Below are 22281 nucleotides of genomic sequence, written 5' to 3'. Positions count from 1 at the left end.
AAAAAGTTACATTTAAACGTTTCAAAAAATAAGCAGTTTTTCCACCTCTAATGAATGATAATTATTAAACTATGGCTCAAAGGAATATGCAAGCCAAAAAAAAAATTAAACTGTCAGTGAGACGTCACTCAAATAATTATTGTTGGTTATGTGATTCGCTCTGGGCCTTTTGGAGGGAAAAGTGTCGTTTTTATTTTGACTTTCAATTATTTTGTGAAATCTAGTTTAAAGTGGAATAGGATAGTGCTATTGTGCCTTAATCGAAGATTAAAACGCGAAATTATACGAATCTCGAACTAAAATACCCGTATCGGCCCGTTCTAAGGAATCCCGAGTCAATACAATCACGCCGCCTCAAATTGCCTATCCTTTTTGTGGTGGCCATATTTACAGAAATATAATTAAACGTTTATGTTTTCGGCTGAAGGACTTTGTTTCCATGGCCAGCAATAAATTAAAAAAAAAATTGTTGGTTATGTGCCACAAACTAATAAGAGATTAAGAGATACCATTACAATTTGTAGTTTGTGAGAGATACTACGTAATGTGCCTACATTTAGAGTTTAGGTATTCCTGTAAGTTGTACCTTGCAAAACTACTGAATATAAAAAGCCAAACACTAAGTTATTTAAAATCGAGAAAACAATGGAATCTTCACAATTTGACGCCACTTTAGGCGGTGACGAACATCTTCCAAACACTGCAAATAGCCTGAAGTTTGCAGCATCAAGAAGCATAGAAATCGCAGCAATGACGGAAAGCATACTTCGTCCAAGTGCCACCAAACTGATTTTCCAAAACTTACCTGTCCATATGCGTCGTAGAGTTATGAGCCACAACTGTAAACGATTGCCGGTTAAACTTCGGCGAGGTCATATAGAGCAAATGAAAAAGAGCGGTTTAGCTCCAAAGCAGAAGCGGCCATCTAGAAAATATAGACGGCGACCAGCGAATTTATTCCAAGAGTACAGTAGGCGGCAGAGGTGCAATGTTTGGTTAGAAACTCACATCTGGCATGCTAAGCGATTCCACATGATTCAACGTTGGGGGCACCGCTTAGCATATTCGCCGTGCGACAAGGCATTTCGAGCTTGTTACCGAGCCAGTTCTGCTCACTGCCTTTTACAAGATATTTCATACTACACTCCAATAGAAATCTCAGGCCCTGTTGAATGCATACAACAAATGTTTCATTCCTTAACAAATAGTTCTTGTGGGTTAGGAATTTGTGCTAAAGCATACATTAATGGAAGTAGAGAAGGTGCCATACAGTTGTACAAAGCAAATTCCTTTCCGTATGGATACATAGGCAAAATATGCTTTATTTGGGTGCCAAGCAGTACATCTAATAAAATGTTATGGCTATTTGTGCATCCGTCACAAGTCAATGAAGTGAAGTCTGTTTTAGCAGACATTTTGTGTCCAGATTCAAAGACAACTGAACAAGAAATCCCTGAAAAAAGAAGGAAAATTACAAATATTTTTTTAGAGAATAATGAAATTAAATTTTTACCAGGAAATTTGAACAGATTTCGGTTGACTGGTCCTAATAGTCACGCTATTTTGTTACATACCCTGAAATGTGTTGAAGATGTTGAGGTTACAAGTAATGAATGGATATCAAACTTACCAGATAAGTCTGGATTACATCTTAAAGAAAAGCATGATTTGTGGCAAAAGCTTAGTCTAGCCAGTTCGCCATCACAGTTGCCTTCAAAAATTGTTATTGGTTTGATTGTGAAAGACCCCCGTTTAAGTCGACCCAAGTGTAGAACAAAGGCTATTGTAAATGGTACTGTGTTAAAACCAGAAACTATAGTCAACATTCCTGAATATGCTGCAATGTCTCCTCTTTGGGATACACAAATACATGAAAATATTAAAAAGAAAAGACTAACCAATGGTCAGTTTATACAACATATTACCAAAACTCAATTGGTTCCTGGAGAAGTGTGTGAAGAAGATCCAGTTTTGCAGCATGTTCCTGTGGTATTAATACAGAGACCAGGATCACAAAATTCTCAATTTAAGAAAGTTGGTAAGTATAGAGATTAAAATAGGGTTCTAACTATATTAAAACTTTTTGAACCTTAGCAGCAACAGCAGTATTCAACTATATATACATAAAAAAGGAGCCTCCCCATATACATTCCTTTCCTGTATGTCTGGTGCACCCTGGGCATTGTAAATCCTTTCATCTCATTAGCAAGCATTGTAGTGTATGCCATTGACACGATAAGAAACAGTTATTAATTGAATGTACTCACCATATAAATATACATTTAGATGTAATAACGCACATTAATAATAATAATAATGCACATACCAACACATTGACCTACCAACAAATGGATATTGGGTGTAATAAAAAAACCACAAAAAAGAATGTCCGAAGGTAACCTATACAAATGTAGTGACTTGTAACATAATATAAAAAAACTAAAACATTTAATTTGTAACGTCATTGCAGTTCTGCCTAATTTAGCTTGCAAACAATTTAAAGGGCCCAAAAACACCACATTCAGCTTCTACTGGAAGCTTAACAAAATGCACCATATTTAGCTTCAACTGAAAATTACTTGATCACAAGAGTAATGGAGCAGCCTTTATTGTAAATATCAATTAATTTTTATGTATATTATTATGTCGAATTTTGTACAAATTCACTTCAAGAAATAGTAAAGAGTTGGGCAAACATACAAACATACAAATATTATAAATGTGAAAATAAGCATGTACTATAAGAAATGTACTGATATTTCAACTAAATGTATATACTCAAATATTCGTAATTCCGAAAACCGATTAATAATAATACTGTTACGCTTTCAAGTAATTTTGATGCTTCTCATAAAGCCAAAATTAGCTTTTGTTTTGTAATATTCCTAAAAAAATTTGACATGAAAATTCGAACTAACGTTATTTCGGGCAAATGTATTTTCTGGCTTCTGATAGGTAATCTCAAGCCGTAAAAGGAGTACAACAATATTTTGTTAGATAATGCTAATGTTGAATAAAAAGTCATTTTAAAAATAAGATTAAAATTAACACTACTCTATAGTTTCTTCGTTCCAAATATTTCAATCACTATGGTTCAAACAATTGAAAATGACCAAGAAGTTTATATAAAATTTAATTTAAATGATAACACATTACAGTCAACCATGACCATGGGACCTGTAAAGGACCCGAAACGTCGGTTCGTTTGAATAAACAAATATATACGCGATTTAAATCCGGAAAAATAGTTTCTTTTCCTGTGTAACAATCGCAAAAACCTAGAACTCAATACACAATACATTTGTTTGGTGAAAATATGATATTAAATCCTGTTTTTACACTTTACTGCAGTAATATTTACAAGTTAGTATATAGTACTGCATGATTGACAATCGCGCTGTCAGTCGAACAAACGAAAACTGTTGCGCGATTGATGCTCTGTATGCGATTTTAACGCCCTATACGTGCGGACAATTTTGAGCGCGAAGCCGACGTCCATTTACTAACAAATGGAGGTCAATGGCACACTCAACATAGCCCCGAACTAGGGAAACGCTGTCGTGGGTGCCGTGGACGCACACACAGACAACAACAAATTACACCCAAATTGACGAGAGAAATAAATGTAGGCCATACAAATATTTCTCCCGGGCCCGGGAATCGAACCTGGGCCCTCTGCGTGGCAGTCCGGCATGGTAACCATTCGGCCACAGAGGCAGCAGATGTGACTTCTTTTTTGTTACTACTGTTTATTTGCAATAAAATTTCAGGCTATGGCAGTGGCTGGGACATAATTGTCCCGTCAGGCTACAGTCTCCCTTTCTGGCAGACATTCATTATGTTCGGTGGAAGATCAGGAGGTCTCAGAGAAACGGAGAGCTTAGCCTTTGAAATGGGAGAAAGTTACTTACCTCCAGATTCAAATGCAGGTGAGGAAGAAGAAAAACGAATAGAATCTGAACTGAGGGAAAGGTACTTCAAGCTACCGCCAAGCAAAAGGGTGAATTACACAAAACTCGGCGCCATAAGTCCTTTTATTTGTCCTTGGAAGGTACTGCTAAAGGACTGGAGGGTACCCCAGAACCCTGAAAACCACTTTTTTGTATTGAGAAATAAGAACCTACTGGATACATTGCAGGTAATGCTACATTATAACCGTCTCATCATAATGTCAGTATGTAGTCTTCTAAATAATGGATTATTTACTTTTTAGGATTGTCTTATCAAAAAGAAAACACTTCCAGTAATGGGTAATAGTGAAAACTGCCTAATAGCAGTATATTTGCAAATACTAGGCAAAGGAAATCTAAAACGCCATGCCCTAATATGCTTACCGCAAGTAGCCAACGATTTGACTTCAATGAAGGCGCTATTTGAACCCCACCATCCAGATCCCTATGAGAAAATTAGGAAACAGAAACGAGTGCAACATTTGAAAGATGTCAAAAGGTGGCGAAAAACCAGAGTAAAGCTAAGAAAGAAAGGAGTTGTGGTAAGATCTACAAATTAATATTACACGACTTTTGGTGTTGTATATATTTTCACATAAGTATGCCTACCTATATAATATATAATAATAGGTACATTCTTAAATAATTCATACACATTACCAATAGTCGGAAGAAGATATTCCACCTACATAGATACGTGAATAGATATTATAGTTACTAGGAGCGACATAGAGTAGTTAAAAATACCAAATATGAATTAATTACTTTTTCAAATTCCGGATTTCCGGAAATGGTGTTACGGCATCGTAAGACAAAACTGCTGACCTAGGAAGTCGTAGTCGGTTTTAAAGGTATTCTAATGTTGCCATGTAAAAAAATGATAACTGACTTTTTATCAAAGCAGAGAATAAAAAAGTAACGAGAACAGTCACTCTCCGCCCCTCCCTAGCTTTAGACACAGCATCATATCCCGCATACCGACGGTCACATTGACGGAACGGAAACAGCTGTCAGTTATCTACTGCATTTTTTACATGGCACTGTTAGAATTACTTTAAAATCCAATTTCGACTTCCTAGGTCAGTAGTTTGTCCTACAATGCAGTAAAACTATTTCCGGAAATCCGGAATTCTAAAAATTAATTATTTCATATTTGGTGGCTTTAACAACTCTATGTCGCTCCTTGTAGCTACGTCTATACATGCATGTACATATGTGGAACACCTTTTTTGACCAATGCACATTACATATACCATGAGGTGTTTCCCATATACCATACAGAAACACTAGCACAACATAATTTATGTCATTTCATTAATTTAAAATATGAAAATGTAATAACAAGATCAATACAAAGTGTCATGTAAAACAATATGTCTGAATAAAAGGCTAAATTATATATTACAGGTATCCAAAAAGAAAACAGTCAAGAAGACTAGAGCTGAACCCTCAGAATATGTTAAAAGTATAAGGGAATTATGGCTACCTTCAGATGTAAAGTCTATCCGTTTCTCAAATTCAAGAGAAATCTTAGGCTTTATTTCCCAAGCAGCATTTAGCTTTTCTGAAGCAAAAAGTTGTGGTATTGGATATGTCGCTTACAATGCATTAAATGCTTTAATACAACTTGGACATAACAAAGTACTTGTTAGAAACACTACATCTAGGAAATATAGACAAGCCAATATTCAAATACTTAAAAACCTTTGATAAATAAAAAGTCGATTTTCAAAATATGGTTTTTATTCCTTTGCTCATGAATGTTCTTAGATAATCTATCCAGAGAAACCTAATAGGTTATCTGTAACCTTGTGATGAACAAATCTACCAGAATACACGTTTTGCGACATTGAAAGAATTACTTAGTCAAAGTTGATACAGTTTACGTATACACATACAATAAATATTGAACCTGATGTCTAAGAGAATATAGTTGCTTACTAATAGTCAATAATGGTTCCAAAGTCAACATATAAACTACCCATGAACATCACAAAGAACTTAAATGCTTATTTGTACACCACCAGTGTATTGACTGTAGGCCGAATAAAGGGCCATTAGAACTGGATATATTCATGCAGCACTTTGTCACGCAGGCCACCTTGACGTACCAGTGCGAATGCCTATTATGAATTTTGAGACATTGTCCGCAATACTCATGGTATATCGCGAACCTGGATCCTATATCTTGGATCGTTTCCGAGCAATCGCGTCTTCCACAGCCTTCAACTGTTTGAGAAGTTCTTCACGCCGCGAGACAGACTTCTTGGCTGGAGCCCCGCTCATAGGCGACGTCGCCGCCCGTTTTTTGGCCGTTTCTGAAAACAATTTGTTTGTAAATACTGATTTGCTCTGACTCATGGAAGGCGAACATATTCCCGAGCATAATTCTATAGGCAGCAACGTCTTCGCGTGTGCTGTAAGTTTCTATAATATCCCATCTGCGTGGCAAGCACGGTGATTGAGATAGGTTTCTTTATTTTGGAGGCCAGTATCCAACAGCGGGCGATTGTAACCGTGACAAACATGTGGCTGTATTGTGGTTCCCAGAATTCTGTGGACTATTTATAATAAATACATTCTTACCTTTCTCACTAGGGGCTTCCTTTTTATTTGGAATAGTCACTGCTGCTGCTACAGCGCTCTTAGCGTTCATCCTGAAATACCCGACACACTTTTAGCACCTTTCTCTCAACTGAGAGAATTTTAATTTGGTATACACTATTACCTAATAGTTAGTAACAAACGTGCGACCGTAAAACGTGCCACGTGTTTTTTTTTCCCCTCGAGAATTGTCCAGCTTCACATTATGTGGTTAGAAACAAATCCGCAAAGTTTAAAAATTTTAAAATCGTTAAAAGTAACCGAAACCAAAAACAAATATGCATTCCGCAAACAGAGTTTATATTAGCAGTTTTTCAAGCTTGGAAATCCGATTAAAACACATAAATAAAAATTAATTATAAGCACACAAACCGTTAAAGGAAAAACAGGCAAAGGCAACAAATAATGACAGAGAGACATGCAATGTATATGTTGCTGCCCGAATTCGTAAATGGGTTCTATTTTCACTGAATGGTATCATCACAAGAGGTAGAACACATGTGTATATTACATAGTATTTCATCATATCTCGTACTAAATAGCTTTTGTTCCATATGTTATAAAAAGCGAAAAAAAAAATCATCAAAACGACAAAAAAACATTTCTTTAAAGAGACAGACAGGCCATCTAGTACCCTGAAATGGTGGTACTAGTGTTAACTTTTGCATGAAAGTTCATGTGCCGTTAGAAGACATTAGTTCTTTAGATTTTAGCAATATGGTGATGACTCGTGACCACGTCCAATGCAATCTGGCCGAAACGTCATTATAATAAATAGATATGTAAATACCAATTAAATTGTTTCGTTGCATTTACCCCCGTTATTTTAATATTGAATTCTACCACTATTGTGAACGGGCTTGTGCGGAAGGGTGTTTAGGGCAAAAAGTCTACTGACCTTGGTCTGGCGGCGGCGTTGAGCAACCGAGCGTGGCGAGCGCGCCGCGCGCCCGAGCTGCCCGACGAAGAAGATGTATGAGACTCACTCTCCGAATCACTTGATGACGTCGATGATTCTGTAAGAATTCACAAAATTCAGTTTCCGTTGTAAGTTAATATTTTGTTTATGTATTATGTGATACCATTCAGGTGTAAATTAGTTTTCTTTTTATATAATATCAAGTGACGGGACAAACAAGACGTGCGCGTGATAATAAGCTACACGCCTGTACTGCAGTGCCACTCAGAGCTTTTACTCGCAAACATCTATGGGGCACTGTCATTGCGGCCGTCACCCTGAGACATAAATTGACAAGTCTCATATGCCTGTACTTTCACCAGCACCCTTAAGCCTTCAAAACCGGAAAACAGTAATGCCACCTTGCCTATTACTGCTTGGCGGCAGAAATAGGTAAGGTGGCAGTACTTCACTGGACGAATTCTTTCACAAGGAGCTCTACTGCCACTAAAAGTTATTTATTAATAATAATTTGATAATATAAGTGACTTATTACATTCTATTTAGAGCGTGTACAATGGTTCGTTATTTATTAGTATATATTCCAGGTGAATTGGTACTTTCATGACTTTTAAAATGGTAATAGATGTTAATAAGTTTCTTACCTGAACCAGATGACGATGATCTTGAATACTTTTTCCTATCTCTATTGCGAGTCGTGGCTTTGTTGCGGCCGTACGGATCGATTTCGTCCTAAGAAAGTTAATGGAAAAATTAGGTGTTACCGAAATATGTCCAATAATGAAACAACTGAAATATCAACTAAAAAAAACACCAAATCATCATAAAAATATTACCCTTTAAATTGTGTTGAGATTTAACATTTTGTGAATAACCTTTACCTTATGCCGATGTGAAGCCGGCGGCGGCGGGTTGACCGCTAGCTGTCGCGCGGCGGCTGGGGAGGGCGCGCGTCGGCGCGGCGCGGGGGGGTTCATAGCCGTCGCACGCGCCGTTGCCAAGCGCCGCTCGCGCACTATCACCGACGGTGACAGTCTGCTGCCAGGCACATTCACACTTTATTTATGTATTATCACGATCGGGAGTCCTGATTACTACTATTTATAAAAACTATTATTATTAAGACTGTATAATAAAAAAAGAATCGAAAAGAAATGTACTAAAGGTAAGCCTAGCCTATGTATATGAATCCCTATTAAAATACAATAAGTATAGACAACAAGTAGATTAATGATTTTTTAAAATTTAAATTTCAAATAAGAATTTGAAGAATACCCCTTACCTCTGTCGTGAAGATGAAGAAGCTCGCCTCTTGCGGCGGGCACCCGGTGAACGAGAGCTGCGAGAACTGGAATTTGAAGGGCTGCAGGGTCAGCGGGAAGCCGAGGGAGGTGCAAGAAAGACCACATTCGCACACACAAAAACACGCACGTACCGAGCATGTACCATTGATTGGCACGCACGTATATATGACGGTCACGTACGTACATACGATAATAACGCGTTTATTAAATGTCACATGAGGTCGAATGTATGAAGTGTATTATATTTATTAATTGACTTGATAGACACGCATGTATTGAGTACGCACACGAAAACAAAGTACGTACACATAGTAGTCACGCATGTATGGAGTACACGCATGAAAGGCGCATATATTAAGTACGCACTCATTAAGAGCGTACATGTATCGGTAGGCGTATCGTATCACACACGCATTCATACATAAGCGTGTCCCAGTGATAGAGACATGCATTGTTAATGAGATGTGATGTCAGATGGAAAACCAAAACCGTGGTGACATTTATATGGAATTGTGAATTCCAACGGCCAGAGGAGGGGAAACAAGCGTGAAAAGTATTTTGGAATTAGTAAGTTTAATCAAATATATTTTGGTTACTTAAAGTAGTCATTTTTGTCTACTCTGTAATTTCTTTAATTCAAAACTTAAACCCTTTCATTACTTACTATGTTTGCTTTAAATACTAAAATATACTATTTTAAGATTTTCTTTGCTCTGTAATTAAAATCTTCCAGATTTGTTATCGACAAAATCTGGAAGATTTAATCGTCAAAATAATTTTGATGACTTCTATCCTAACACGACTACAATACTCGCCTGCAATGAAATGTGTATACGGTATAAATATTGCACAAATACTTCCATGTTAGTAGATGTTTAATGAGTATTAATATATATTAATTAATATATTACTACAGTTCAACAAACTTTACGGAGGCTATTAGATTGCAAATTCACTACGTGTATACATTCTATTGAAGGAGACGGTCATCTCTATTATTTCAAAGGTAAAAATTGAAGCTAAGTTATATCCACCCAGCAACTGATTCAGTGTCATTGAATCTCAATACTGGAATAGCAGTACACAAATGTTTTATTCCAGTTTGTGCTTTAAATATTAATTTCCGTTTCAGCTTCTGAAAGAGTCAACAGCACTGGATCCAGTCACTGGTTCAATGTGAAAAAGAATAAACAACAACAGATACACTCACCTAGATGACGAATAGGAGTCGGAGGACGGCGGTCGTCGCCGTCTTGCGGCAGGCTCAGCGCGCATCCAGGGATCTGCCCACTCGTCTCCACGGCCCTCGCGCATGCGCCCTTCACGCATCTCGCGCGCGTCACGTGGCTCTCGTCGTTCCACTTCTGCACGCTGAACTATTACTTCTCGTGACGGACGAACTCGGCGCTACAATTAAAAAAAAATATTCAAAATAGGAATTCTAAATCACTTTTCATATTTAATATAATGCGGATGTACTTGTAGTCATAGATTATAGTCCAATTATCTTTAATGATCATAGACGAATGATCATTATTCATCATTTCATCATTCAGGGTATCCCTGATGAGGGAGACTCTGAATGGGTTATTAAATGTAGCGCAAAAATAATGCAGTATAATTACCTATTTACTCCTTGCACATATTTTACTGGATTGGTTCATTTTTATCAAACCCATAGTAAAGTATACGAACATTTGAAACCAGGTAACATAAGTCTAAGCTAAAATTGAACTATATGACTGTTCAGTATCCATATAAAAACTTTTGAATTCATTTATCTGTAATTGTATTGTGTTTTAGGAAGTAGTTATCTAAAGAAAACAGAGAAACATATGTTTTAGATACTAAGCTTAACTCTTCATAAAATAAAGGTTAAAAACCATTTTATAAAAAATAATCAATTAGCTGTGTATAAATATATATAATATGTCAAATTATAAATGTATAACGTAACATATTTACCACGAAAAAGAAAATATGATTCCGTTATTTTAAAAAACTTGACAATGGAAATGGTATCCACAGTCCTGAATTGCCCGGAACCGACTGCAATAATAAATTTCTTTATTTCTTCCAGAAAATTGTAACAACAGAATAATGGACCTTATGATTTGTACAAATTAATTCGTGGTGGTTGGAGCCCAAATTAGGACAGCCTAGACACAAAAACAACAGAACAGGAGCCTAATTTAGCAATATTTTATAGATTGATAATGGATGATAGCGTTTGTTTAACTTAAATAATATTCTAAGGTTACCTTATGATATGGCATTTCCTCATTAGGTGGCGCGCCGCGCTCGTCATAAGGCGGCGGTCGTTCGTAGACACGCTCGCGCTCATATATCCGCTCTCGTTCATAGAACTCCCGTTCGTCCGCTGGGCCACGTGGGTAGCGCCCGCCGCGGTACATTGGGCCGTATGCCCTGAATATAAGTAATAAATAAACAAACAACGCACACTCATAGCCCCGCATTAGGAAAACACTGTATCGCAGGTGTCATACACTCGTCCAACTTTCGTTCGTTATCAACTTCATGCAGTCGAGGTCTCGTGTAACGGCTTCACGCATTAACTGCATACAGTCGAAACCGACTTCATGCAGCCGAGATCGACTGCATGTAGTTAATGCGTGAAATCATTATCAACTTCATGCAGTTGAGCTCTCGGCTGCATAAAGTTGATTACGACTTCAAGCATCAACTGCACATGTAGTCAATCTGTTAACAGTCTCATCTGCCGCAGTTAGTTCAAAGGGCGCACGTGACTTTTTTAAATTTGTTACTTATACTGCCGTGATGAATAAAAAAAGGCCGATCTGTCAATATTATTAGGTGGATACATAGGTGCATAAGGTATGAAATTAGTGCAAGGGAAAAGTAGATATTTTTTAATTTCATTATCACCTTAAACATTATTTTCTCAGGTCTGAGTTTTTGTCACAAGCGACCCTTCAACTACCGGCGGCAGTAATGCTCACATTATCTTTGGCGGCAGAAATAGTTAAGGTGGCAGTACTTTCCTGAACGAACTCTTTCACAAGGAGCTCTACTGCTATTGAAACTGTTGTGGAAAGGCGTGTCGCTTACCACCAGGCGGACTTGTTCGGCTCGTCACTTGGTATTATAAAATAAATATATATATACCTAGTCTTGCCATAAATATTGTAATATAGAGAATAAAAATATTTTTTTAACTGCAAATAACATTTATTACTTTTATAGTGTGTTAGTTTAATACACAAATATACAACAATTAAAAATATAAAAAGCTAATTCGAAGTGGTCTCCATTGGCTGCAATACAGTCCTTTAAACGTTGAGGCCAGTTATCAATAGAAGCACGCACTCTTTCCATGGGAAAATTCTTCACTGCCAATCGTATAGATTGTTTTAGGGACTCCAAATTATCATGGCGTTTAGAGCAAGCTGTACTCTCTAAAACTGACCATAAATCATAATCCAGCGGATTAAGATCGGGACTAGACGACGGTCAGTCTTCAGCTCTGATGAAGTCCGAAACGTTCGCTTCCAACCAAGACTGCGTGGACCGAGCTTTATGACCCGGCGCCGAGTCTTGCTGGAAGGACCATACTTGGTTATTGAACATGGTGATGTTAAGGGGCTTAACTACCTTCTCAAGAATGGTATCTCGATACACTTGTGCCGATGTTTTGATACCCTTTTCACAAAAATATGGCTCAGTCACTCCTTCATAGCTAACACCCAACCAAACCATCACTGAAGTCGGATAATGTCCACGTTGCACTCTGTCGACTAATTGGGAAACTTCCTTAGAGCTTTGAGCATAAACACGGTCATTTGGTTTGTTACAATGTTGCTTAATTGTAAAAATTTTCTCATCCGTAAACAAAATTTTTCTGTGACCTCCCTTTGCGTACCGCTTCAGTAGTTGTTTCGATTTTACCACCCTATTCTTCTTTAAATTATCAGTTAAGAAATGACCAGTGCGTCTCTTATAGGCTGCAAGTCCTAAGTCATCTTTTAAAATACGTGACATGGTTCTAGGTGCTATCTCCATTTCCCGAGATAAAATCTTTTGCTTTCGGACAGGATTTCTTCGAATTCTTTCCCTTACTGCTTTGACCACCTATTTCGTACGAACACTACGTGGACGGCCAGATCTTTTTCTGTCACAAACAGAGGAAGTCTCATTGTACCTATTAATAGCCCGGTACACAAACATTTTACTAATACCAAGTGTATGGAGAGTTTTAAAAATTGCATTTGGCTCCATACCTACTTTGTGTAATGCAATCACAGCGATTCGGTTCTCTTTATCACCCCACTCGATTTTAATATCGCAAAATATTGTACAATGTATTGGCGCCAAAATGAGAAAACACAATGAACAATCGTATAAAAATGACAGATTCGAAATTCAAATGTAATATTTTTTTATCTTTAAGTGTAACAGTATTTATGGCCAGACTAAGTATATGATCTCACCTATACATGTCTGGGTCGCGGTGCGGCGGAGGGGCCAATTCGTGATGATGAGGTTGCGGAGGCGATGCCCCTACTGCGGCCGCTGCGTATGCCAGTTCTGCATCCGGATCGTGAACTACGCCACCCACCGATAAGTGTAACTTTTTCTCTTCGAAGTCCATGTCTTGCTCTTTACGTTTATTAGCTATTCGAAGCATCTAAGATCAAAAAATATAATACATGTACGAAAAACTAACAAATGTTACATATGATTATCACTAGTATCAGGTTTCTTACCACGGTATGACTTCTTTTTATTTTCCCGATATTTCGGAACGGTTGCACGCTCCATGGTCACGGGTTGACTCAACCCGTGGTAAGAAACCTGATACTAGTGATAATCATTTAGTGAATAACCACGAAAGTCTTAAAATCTATATAAATGTTACATACACTATTAACGTCTATAAATATATGTAACTGCTTAAATAGTCCTCTTTTTTTAACTGTATTTATTTTAAGGTTTTGATAATTGTTGAACATATCAGCCCCATTAGAAAAGTAATACATCAAGAAAATGCAATCCAATCATATAAATAAATCACAATACTACCTTACCACAATTATGAATCGTAAAAATAATTATCATAGCTTTTGGATGATGTTGATCAACTTTTACAATTTTCCACATTAATCTCATGTCATATTTTTTCCCTTACTTTCTACATTCTTATCAGTTAGTAAGAACTTTAGCTTCATACACTCCCGGACACATAATTTAACTTGATTTTCAGTATTAAAAGCCCTAAGCTTAAACAATGTTTGATTGGTTAAAAACTATTGCGCAATTTTGAAACTGATGTACTAAACGTCATTTCCTTATGTCCTTGTTATAAATTTGAACTTTTTTTAAGTGATAAGAATATTTTTCTATTCCAGCCCAAGAATAATAATGATAATAATAATAACATGCTTTGTGTTGCATTGTTTGTGCCAGACAACTACACCAATTGCCTGGTGTCAACTAGAAAATTCAATGTACTATGAGAGCCAGAGCAGCGAAATTCACTCTGGGGCACTTCCCACCAGGCCATGCCAATATCCAGGTCAGAACCAATTTGGAAAAGTTCGTTTCCCAAATTGGTCCTACCGGGAATCGAACCCAGAACCATCCAGCGCCCACAGTGTACGCCGTTAGGTCACCGAGATCGTCAAGTAATAAAAATGAAAGGGGGCACAAATTTTGTCGGCGAGTGTATTTAACAGAAGAGCAATAGCAGCAAAGTAAATCGTGATTTAGGTGGTACCTCTTTAGCCGTGCGCAGACCACGCTCCCAAGCAGACTCGGGTGGCGCGAGATCGCGGGTTACGGGCGGGGGGTACGATCCTGTAGCCGGTACGCCGCGCACCACATCGAACATGTTGTAATTGCCCTTATCTGTCACTCCGGGGTGCAGAAACCTGTGATTCGAATTGATACAGTCGCTAATGTAGAATCATAAGAAACGTGTCTCGCCTTTGCATCGCAATAGTATCGCTGCTTCAGCCCCGTGTGTGTGTAAGGGTAGATGGTTAGTGACTGCATCGCTGCAGACGCGCTGCTAAACGTCGCCGTGTGCAACCGCTCTTAGGGTCGTATTCTAGAACTCTATTCAATGCTCAAGTCAGGATTGCACTGGCAACACAAGCACTGGAAATACGACCCTAATGGCAGGGACTTGAGTATGATTTCGAGTGCTTTAAACCATACTCAAATCATGAATTGAGCATTGAGTAGAGTTCTAGAATACGACCCATATTCATCAAGAGATCACAGATGTGATAGCACAATTTCATTTTTACTTTTGTGATATTTTTTTTTACTGAATCGCGTTACTACTATGACATTCGTCTATATTTTTGGGAAAATTCTCCACTAGTTTGTTAATATTAATACAAAGATAGAACAAATACAAAGATAAAATCCTTCGAACTGACTGGACTCGAACATGCGTCTGTCGCCTTAATTTGGCTACTAGTTTATAGCAGCATATACCTCCATGATCAAAACAAATGTTTATAAATTTATAACAATGCATTACAGTTCAAGAAAACAAAAGGGTAAAAGAATGCAGATACAGGTCTTTTTTCTAAAATGTTCTCATTAGTACTTATTGTGTCATAAACAATAACGCTATGCAAATCCATTTTCCGTTTAAATCACTAAACCGGTGTGAGCTGGTTTTCTGATACAGAAAAATAGCTATTTAGGATTGCTTGTCTATTGTAGGCAAATTATTAATACTTTTTTTGTATTTATTACATTTCGCCTTCTTAAAAATGTTTTTCTGTCAAGCAAGTTTAGGTCCCCATGCGGATTGACGAATTTCACACATTTTTATTAACAAAGTATTGGAACGCGTCATGTAGACGACAATACAGTAGGCTGTTAGGGCAATTAGTGGGATATTAATACTTAATAATTCCTACGCACGTTTGAATAGAATAGAAGAATAGACATTTGTTGTAACCCCACAACACATAGATACAAAAAATATATATAGATAATACTTAGACAAGCAAAACAAAAAAAAAACATAAGACAAAACAGACAAAAAGCAAAATATAACGACTACAAATTTTGTACTGTCATATGCGCGATTGTGGCGTACGCAAAAGGACTTACTTCATTCAACATAAGCCACAACCATAATTGACTGGCGCTGGTTTTCAATGAACCCTGAACCGAAATGAGTGCGTATGTATGTATGTAGTTTGCGTGCGTATGAATTATTAAGTATTATTATTATTATAACTACGATACGATCATCGTACATAATTTTGCAAATTCAACAACATTGTATACAAATGTATATTTTGTTGTTTGACTTGTATAAAAAGTCATATTGTATTATAAGTATGTATGAAATAAACAGGACAGCGAGTAACATACCTGCAACTAACACCCCAAGTGCAAGCGCCGCGTGAGAAGAACCGGCAGACTGGCCGAGGCTCACTCTCCTCCGGGCGACGCTCGCCTTCATCAGACACTTCGCCTTCCTCGAGTGACGAGCCTCGCGAACGCTTCCCGGGCTTTATATCTTCTGTTAAAAGCGAACATTTTCCCTCAGTTCCCAGTTTATCTAGCCCCGTGGCACTCGTGTCCACTTGCACTAAATTTAAGTCCGTCTTAAACCAGTACTTGCAATGCAAAACATACTCTTAGTGCATTGTTTTAGGAGTGTCTTATCAATTTAAGAACTGGTTTAAGATATAGTTTCCCAAAGAGGTCCCTACCGCCCAGTGAGCGCTGAAGAGTCCTAAGTAGGAGCCTGGGCAGCATTGGGGGGAGTTGCTGCTGTCCACTGGGTGCTACCGCATTTGGAAAAAAACCTGAATTATCTATAAAAACTACTACACAACATTTTTTTTCGTTGTGATTTTTTGTGTTAAATTAATATGAAAAATATGTGTTTTCAATTATTTTTTGTGGTGGTGGTCGTTGAACTTTTTTATCTATCCTAAGTGGGCAGTAAGCCAAAATGTTTGGGAACCTATGGTTTAAGACGTACTTAAGTTTAGTGCAAGTGGACATTAGTATTCGTAATCAAGAAGATCGTAACGTTCACTGAGTTAATAGACCGGCAACAGCCAATTAGAGACCTCTACTTAGGTGTTATTGACAATAAATACTTCACTCGATGTCCTCTCATCACGACTGCAATAGCAATATCCATTGCATTATCGCTATTTACTGTACACCAGAATGAATACAAGGATATAAGAACTCTTACTAATCATGATTATGCAATTTATCAAACTATATAATATTTAACAACGAGCATACAGAATGTAATCTAAATAAAGCACGTAATTAGATAATGAATAGACTAATCAATTTTAGCGTAAGTAATAGCGCATCTCTTAATATTAAACGTCATTTATTTGAATTATGGACATGAAATTGGAATAATTAATGTCATGATGGTCATGAATGTCATGGATGGATAGGTGATGTGGGTGGAGGAAGACGGGAAAACGGCTGACAGAGATGAATGGAAGAAGAAAACACTGCGCCGACCATACATTGTCTTTTTTATAATACTAAGTTAGGGAACGAACAAGTCGTGCGCCTGGTGGTAAGTGACACACCTGTCCCAAGCAGTTGCAGTGTCACTCAAAATTTTAAATCATAAAGATCTGAGGGGCATTGCCACTGCGCCCGACACCCTGAGACATAAGTTGACAATTCCCATGTGCCTGTAATTTCACCAGCACCCTTACCCTTTGAAACTTGAACGCCTTAATGCTCACATTACTGCTTGGCGGCAGAAATAGGTAAGATGGCAGTACTTCCCTGAATTAAAGCTTTAACATAACTAAATAATGAGATACGGGCAGGAGGCTGAGAATTTGATAATACACTAAGTCAAAAGAATGCGATAAGGCTCAATTTATATTGTGGCGGAACGAACTGAAAGCGAATTTTTGTAACGATATTGTACATAGCATAATCAACTTTATGGTCAATTGTGTAACGTACAAACTAGATTCTCGCGCCGCAATATAAATTGAGCCTACCAGTGGAGTTCAGATACCACCATTATCTTCAGGGAAAAGCAACAACAACCAAGTAAAAGAAAAGTGAATATGGATGGAGCCTTACAAAATCCTGTCTTAGTAAAACTATAAATATAAGGATATGTCTAGGACAATACACAGTAAAGAACAATCACTGTAAATTTGGTCTATTACATACCTTTTTCAGCCAAAGCCTCAGATTCACCATTTGAGTGATCTTTAGGCTTAGTGTCAATGCATTCGCCTTCTTCAGCCTCAAAATCTAATTGCTCTTCTCCATCCTCGGTATTGCTCGTCTTTTCTTGAGGTACCTATTAATATATGCATTTTAAAATCTGTCTAAATGTCACTTCATAAAAGTTATATGTAGCTTTTAAAAATGTAATCAGATAGAGATAACAACTAAGTAAACTATAATGCAAATACCAACAAAACTGGACTAGAAGTGGAGGACATTGAAGGATGTCCGTAGACAAATCTTTAAATAATCATTTACCGCAAGAGTTTCATTCAGAAGTCCTGATATAAATTCTTTAAAATACTTAATTTATTAGAACTTACTTTTTCTAATTTAGGTATATCTATTTTACCAGTCTCAGATTTAGGTGAAGACTGTGTACTTCCAGTATTATTTCCATTAATTTTCAATTCTGTTTTGGTTTCCTGTGATATGGGTGGTGACTTTCTCTGTAAAAATACGTATTTATGTTGTCTAGAGATTATCCAGTAGAGGTACTATAAAGTTTAACAACTTTATGTCACAATGAGAAATTGTTCCTTTACCCTACATTTTTACTGGCTTGACCTGTAACTAGTTTTGCTGATTTATCTCAAAGTACAAGGTGTATTTAATTTTTTCGAGACATGCCCAGATGTGGGCAGTGAATTATACAGGGATTTTCATTAAATTCATTTTTATAATTTATTTCATGGCAAAGTCACAGAATATCCATCTCGCGGCCCAGTGGACTCTCATTTACTGTGATGGATAATAAATAACAAGATTAGCATTATTTAAATAGCAACTAATAAAAATAAATTCTTGTATAACTCTAATACCGTGGTTTCACCCGCTTCCCCGCTTTTTTGTCTATGCACGCACTATTTCATGGTCTTTTGTAAAAAAGTTGAATGAAAAAATTTGTGAAATATACCTTCAAATAACCATCAAATATTATTGTAATAATAACATTAAATTTAACAATGCTTAAAATGGTTAAAACCCAGTTAGAGCTAGTTAGAGGCTTTTAAGGATGGCCCTAGATATGTCTATATAATGATTTACAATATTAAGGTATTCAAAGTGTAAACAAATTTAAAATTAAATTAGAACTATGATTTCAAGAACCTTAACACATTTAGTATTAAGAACACGTCCAGTTGTCCAGCCAAACATCCATTTTTTGGCAATGGTTCGCATCGCGAAATTATATTTGCACTTTTTTCAAAATGATTCAATGAAATTGTGGCTTTTGAGCCTTTTGGAGCCTTTCTGTACTGTTAAGATAATTTCATGTATATATTCATTTTCAATACCACATAAACAAATTTCTGGGCAATGGCAAAATGATTACAGATTTCTTGTGGACAAATAATCAAATAAAAGCACTTGGAAATCCATTTGTCACATCACCAAATATTTGAGCTAAGTTTGTTGCCCCAAAGTGTTATTACAATACAAGGTTGAATGAACACGAATATGAATTATTATTGTATAAAAACAAAGCACTCTCATTGTAACCAATTTTTAACAAATTATAAACTTTCCAACACACTTGTCACACATGTATTTCTGTCTAATGCTTGGTAGTTAATGCTTCTCGTGTAGATTCATCTTTATGTTATCTACTATTTCATTGGTATGTTTCATTGTTTTCATTTGTAAAGTACATAATATGGTCATAAGCACATTTAGAACAATACAAAAGATGTGGAAGACGCTTGGCAATGGCCTTACCTTATTGTTTCACATACCTTATTATCTTTTTCATTATCTTCAGCCCCTGAATCTAAGTCTGACACATCAGAAAGGTCCTCATGGCTGATATTCAGATCCTTGGCATCACCCTTCTCACTAGCAATGGATTTGCTCCTTGATTTCCTGTCTTCTTGATCTGATTCCATTTCACCTACAATTTCATTGGATCACAATTATACACAAGTGTCCAAAAACTCAATGATAAGCCTGGATGGTGGAACAATTCTGCTCATTGCTCATTTTTCAATAGCTTGCTCATTTTACAAAAAGTTATTCTAATGTTTTTAAACATTTTTTTTTTATAGTTGTTACCAACTGGTCAACACCCTTGTACCCAGCTTGTCATTGTCTTTTGGGACACCTTATGTTTACAAAAATTAAGTAGCTATGAAGCAACATTGTTAAAAAAAAGTAAAAAGGACTGAGAAGATAAGTGCCATATTTTATGATTTAATGCACAATTTATGTTGCAATATATACTATAAATAGTGTATTTAAAAAAACTATATGTATTTATTTCCTCCCATGACTCAAGGGCTTTTAATGAAATTACCTTCAGAAATTTCCTCTGTAGCCGGATCCTTAGCACTGGATCTCTTATTATATGATGAACTTCTGCTTGATCTACTAGAATCAGATCTGCTCCGGCTTCGTGGAACAGCAACCATTTTTTGTTCTGCTTTCGTATGTCTTCTCCAAGGCTCCTTGGGATTCCTCTCAATTTTCTTTACTTGAGATATATCTGGTGAGGACTGCGAAGAAGTCCTGTCCGGGGAGGGGCTTGAGGGTCGGAAACTGTTGGGATTTCTGGAGGGGGGAGAAGTGGGCTGAGATGCAGAATCTGGAGAGGCTGGACGAGATCTAGACTCCGGTGAACCTGGAGCAGATCGTGCTGAACTACTCGGACTTTGAGGTGTCTTTGGCCCTTCACCGCCTGAAGGAGCAGATGTACGTTCTGGTGAACCAACATTTGAGCCAGCATCACTGGGTGAATGCGGACCTTCTGGAGATTTAGGACCTGCTGGCGAAGCAGGCATTGAATTTTCAGGAGAATTTATGTCAGAATGAGCACCACTCAAATTTCCTGGGGATCTTGGGGATTTCCCAAGTAATGGGGAGTGTACTGAAGATTGTGACCGACTCTCGGGCGATGGTGAATGATGCCTTTCAGATCTTGATGGTGACCTAGGTGGAGACCGTGGTGGTGATTTTGCACCTTTTTTGGTACCTTCACTCCTATCAGAAGATGAACTTCTGCGGCTTCTTGAACTGGAGCTGCCACTACTAGATGAGGATTTATTATCTCCAGACCCATCACGCGAGTCTTCTGAATCCATCCCTGAAAACAGATGGCAATTTTTTCTGTACCATCTCCACATTATACTAATTCCCGACCCAATCAAGCACACTTCCATAAACATAGCTGTGGTTAACCTGACTCGCACCATTCATTCTTAATTAAGGCTTAAGTTCTTAATGTTAGTATACACACTAAAACCTAGCAAATAAAAATGTCATTAAATGGTTATACCCAATAATTATATACATGTTTGATATTTCATGAAGTATATATTATATAAAGGTATATAAGATTCCAAATTCCTATCCTGTGATTTCTTTGTGAGAATCAAAAGCGTGGCATTTTAACGCCAATCACGTGAAGCCTTGCTTCAATAGAACTACATGAAATCATACATCCTAGCATTTGTATATTTTTAATCAATCTACTGTTCAAGTTTAGAACGAAGTCGCTCGAAAATGCTACGTTCTGATGTATATTGAAGACACATCCAGCCTTACCTTGAAGAGGACGCCTCGACGCCAGAAACGAAGGCACTTTGTAACACTTTTCATATTGGAAAGACTTTCAACTTTTTATTCACAACACAAACTAAACTCGGGTCTGTCACATTTACTTGTGAACAACTTTTTCAACTTTTATAAACGAGAAACTGACGAAAACTTAGTAAAATCAACACTACTTCAACATGGCTGTGATACAGGAGGAAATATGAACATAATAAATAATCACTTTCCAGTACTTCCGAGGGTTAACTTACGCCCTTACCTTATCTTAGGTGGATAAGACGGTAATTTTCTTGATGTAATTACGTAAATACAATTAAAAAATCCCTTTTATTTTGCGCCGCAACAAGGTTTTCTCGTCATCGCAGTCAATCGAACCATAGACTAGAATTATAAGGGCGTCGTATTCAGAGTAGAGAGTGAGAGTAGGCTCATTCAAAAATTTAAATTAAAAAAAAAAAGGTACTAGCGTCATCTAGCGAGGAACATAAAAACAATGCAAATTTAGAATTTCGTATAAAAATCCTTTTCATTAGTATAATGCAGGAAACAATTTATCGGTGACACTGTATATAAGTATGTGGGTTAATGATTTATATTACCTATGTGGTTAATAGTTTTATAATTGTATGCGTCCCTTAATTTTCTAGTCTTAGTTTTGTAAAACAGTTAAATTTATCTATATTTGTTTTATTTTCCACGTTAGAATTGT

The 22281-nt window shown here is 37.0% G+C and overlaps 2 protein-coding genes across 6 annotated transcripts; one reads left to right on the top strand and one right to left on the bottom strand.

Annotated features, from left to right (window-relative positions):
• The first annotated feature begins 381 nt into the window (after positions 1 to 381).
• LOC113234072 (ribonucleases P/MRP protein subunit POP1) lies at positions 382 to 5683 on the top strand. The gene is made up of 4 exons (XM_026469314.1): positions 382 to 2038; positions 3771 to 4138; positions 4214 to 4492; positions 5358 to 5683. The coding sequence occupies exons 1-4, from the start codon at positions 646 to 648 to the stop codon at positions 5658 to 5660; spliced, it is 2343 nt and encodes a 780-aa protein (XP_026325099.1). The 5' UTR covers positions 382 to 645; the 3' UTR covers positions 5661 to 5683.
• A 98-nt stretch (positions 5684 to 5781) lies between these two features.
• On the bottom strand, positions 5782 to 21922 carry LOC113234071 (zinc finger CCCH domain-containing protein 18). 5 transcript variants are annotated; one of them, XM_026469310.1, is made up of 16 exons: positions 21832 to 21922; positions 20317 to 21102; positions 19760 to 19914; positions 18347 to 18472; positions 17964 to 18096; positions 16158 to 16308; positions 14533 to 14686; positions 13247 to 13443; positions 11039 to 11204; positions 9988 to 10184; positions 8756 to 8836; positions 8355 to 8511; positions 8118 to 8205; positions 7453 to 7570; positions 6537 to 6607; positions 5782 to 6268 (listed from the first exon to the last, which is right to left on the bottom strand). In XM_026469310.1, exons 2-16 carry the CDS (start codon positions 21098 to 21100, stop codon positions 6132 to 6134), a joined length of 2715 nt encoding a protein of 904 aa, XP_026325095.1. In that variant the 5' UTR covers positions 21101 to 21102; positions 21832 to 21922; the 3' UTR covers positions 5782 to 6131. The 5 variants fall into 5 exon arrangements, with proteins under 5 accessions (XP_026325095.1, XP_026325094.1, XP_026325096.1 ...); XM_026469309.1 differs by lacking the exon at positions 21832 to 21922 and adding an exon at positions 21564 to 21664 and having other exon boundaries at positions 5837 to 6268; XM_026469311.1 differs by lacking the exon at positions 21832 to 21922 and adding an exon at positions 21564 to 21664 and having other exon boundaries at positions 5837 to 6268; positions 8355 to 8508.
• Between the last annotated feature and the right edge of the window lie 359 nt (positions 21923 to 22281).

Source organism: Hyposmocoma kahamanoa, unplaced genomic scaffold, assembly GCF_003589595.1.
Source record: "Hyposmocoma kahamanoa isolate Upper Pololo Valley unplaced genomic scaffold, ASM358959v1 81, whole genome shotgun sequence".
NCBI lineage: Eukaryota > Metazoa > Arthropoda > Insecta > Lepidoptera > Cosmopterigidae > Hyposmocoma > Hyposmocoma kahamanoa.
Note: the sequence above shows the minus strand (reverse complement) of the source record. Positions and strands in the feature narration are given on the sequence as shown.

Bases quoted from the DNA above. Each gene is read 5' to 3' on its own strand.
- LOC113234071 (XM_026469310.1), bottom strand. From the start codon at position 21,100: ATGGATTCAGAAGACTCGCGTGATGGGTCTGGAGATAATAAATCCTCA. The intron at 14,687-16,157 runs GTATGTTACTCG...TTCGAATCACAG, and splicing joins ACTTGGGGTGTTAGTTGCAG to GTTTCTGCACCCCGGAGTGA. The intron at 8,512-8,755 runs GTAAGGGGTATT...TGTGCCTGGCAG, and splicing joins TCTTCATCTTCACGACAGAG to CAGACTGTCACCGTCGGTGA.
- LOC113234072 (XM_026469314.1), top strand. From the start codon at position 646: ATGGAATCTTCACAATTTGACGCCACTTTAGGCGGTGACGAACATCTT. The intron at 2,039-3,770 runs GTAAGTATAGAG...ATAAAATTTCAG, and splicing joins TTCTCAATTTAAGAAAGTTG to GCTATGGCAGTGGCTGGGAC. The intron at 4,139-4,213 runs GTAATGCTACAT...TTTACTTTTTAG, and splicing joins ACCTACTGGATACATTGCAG to GATTGTCTTATCAAAAAGAA.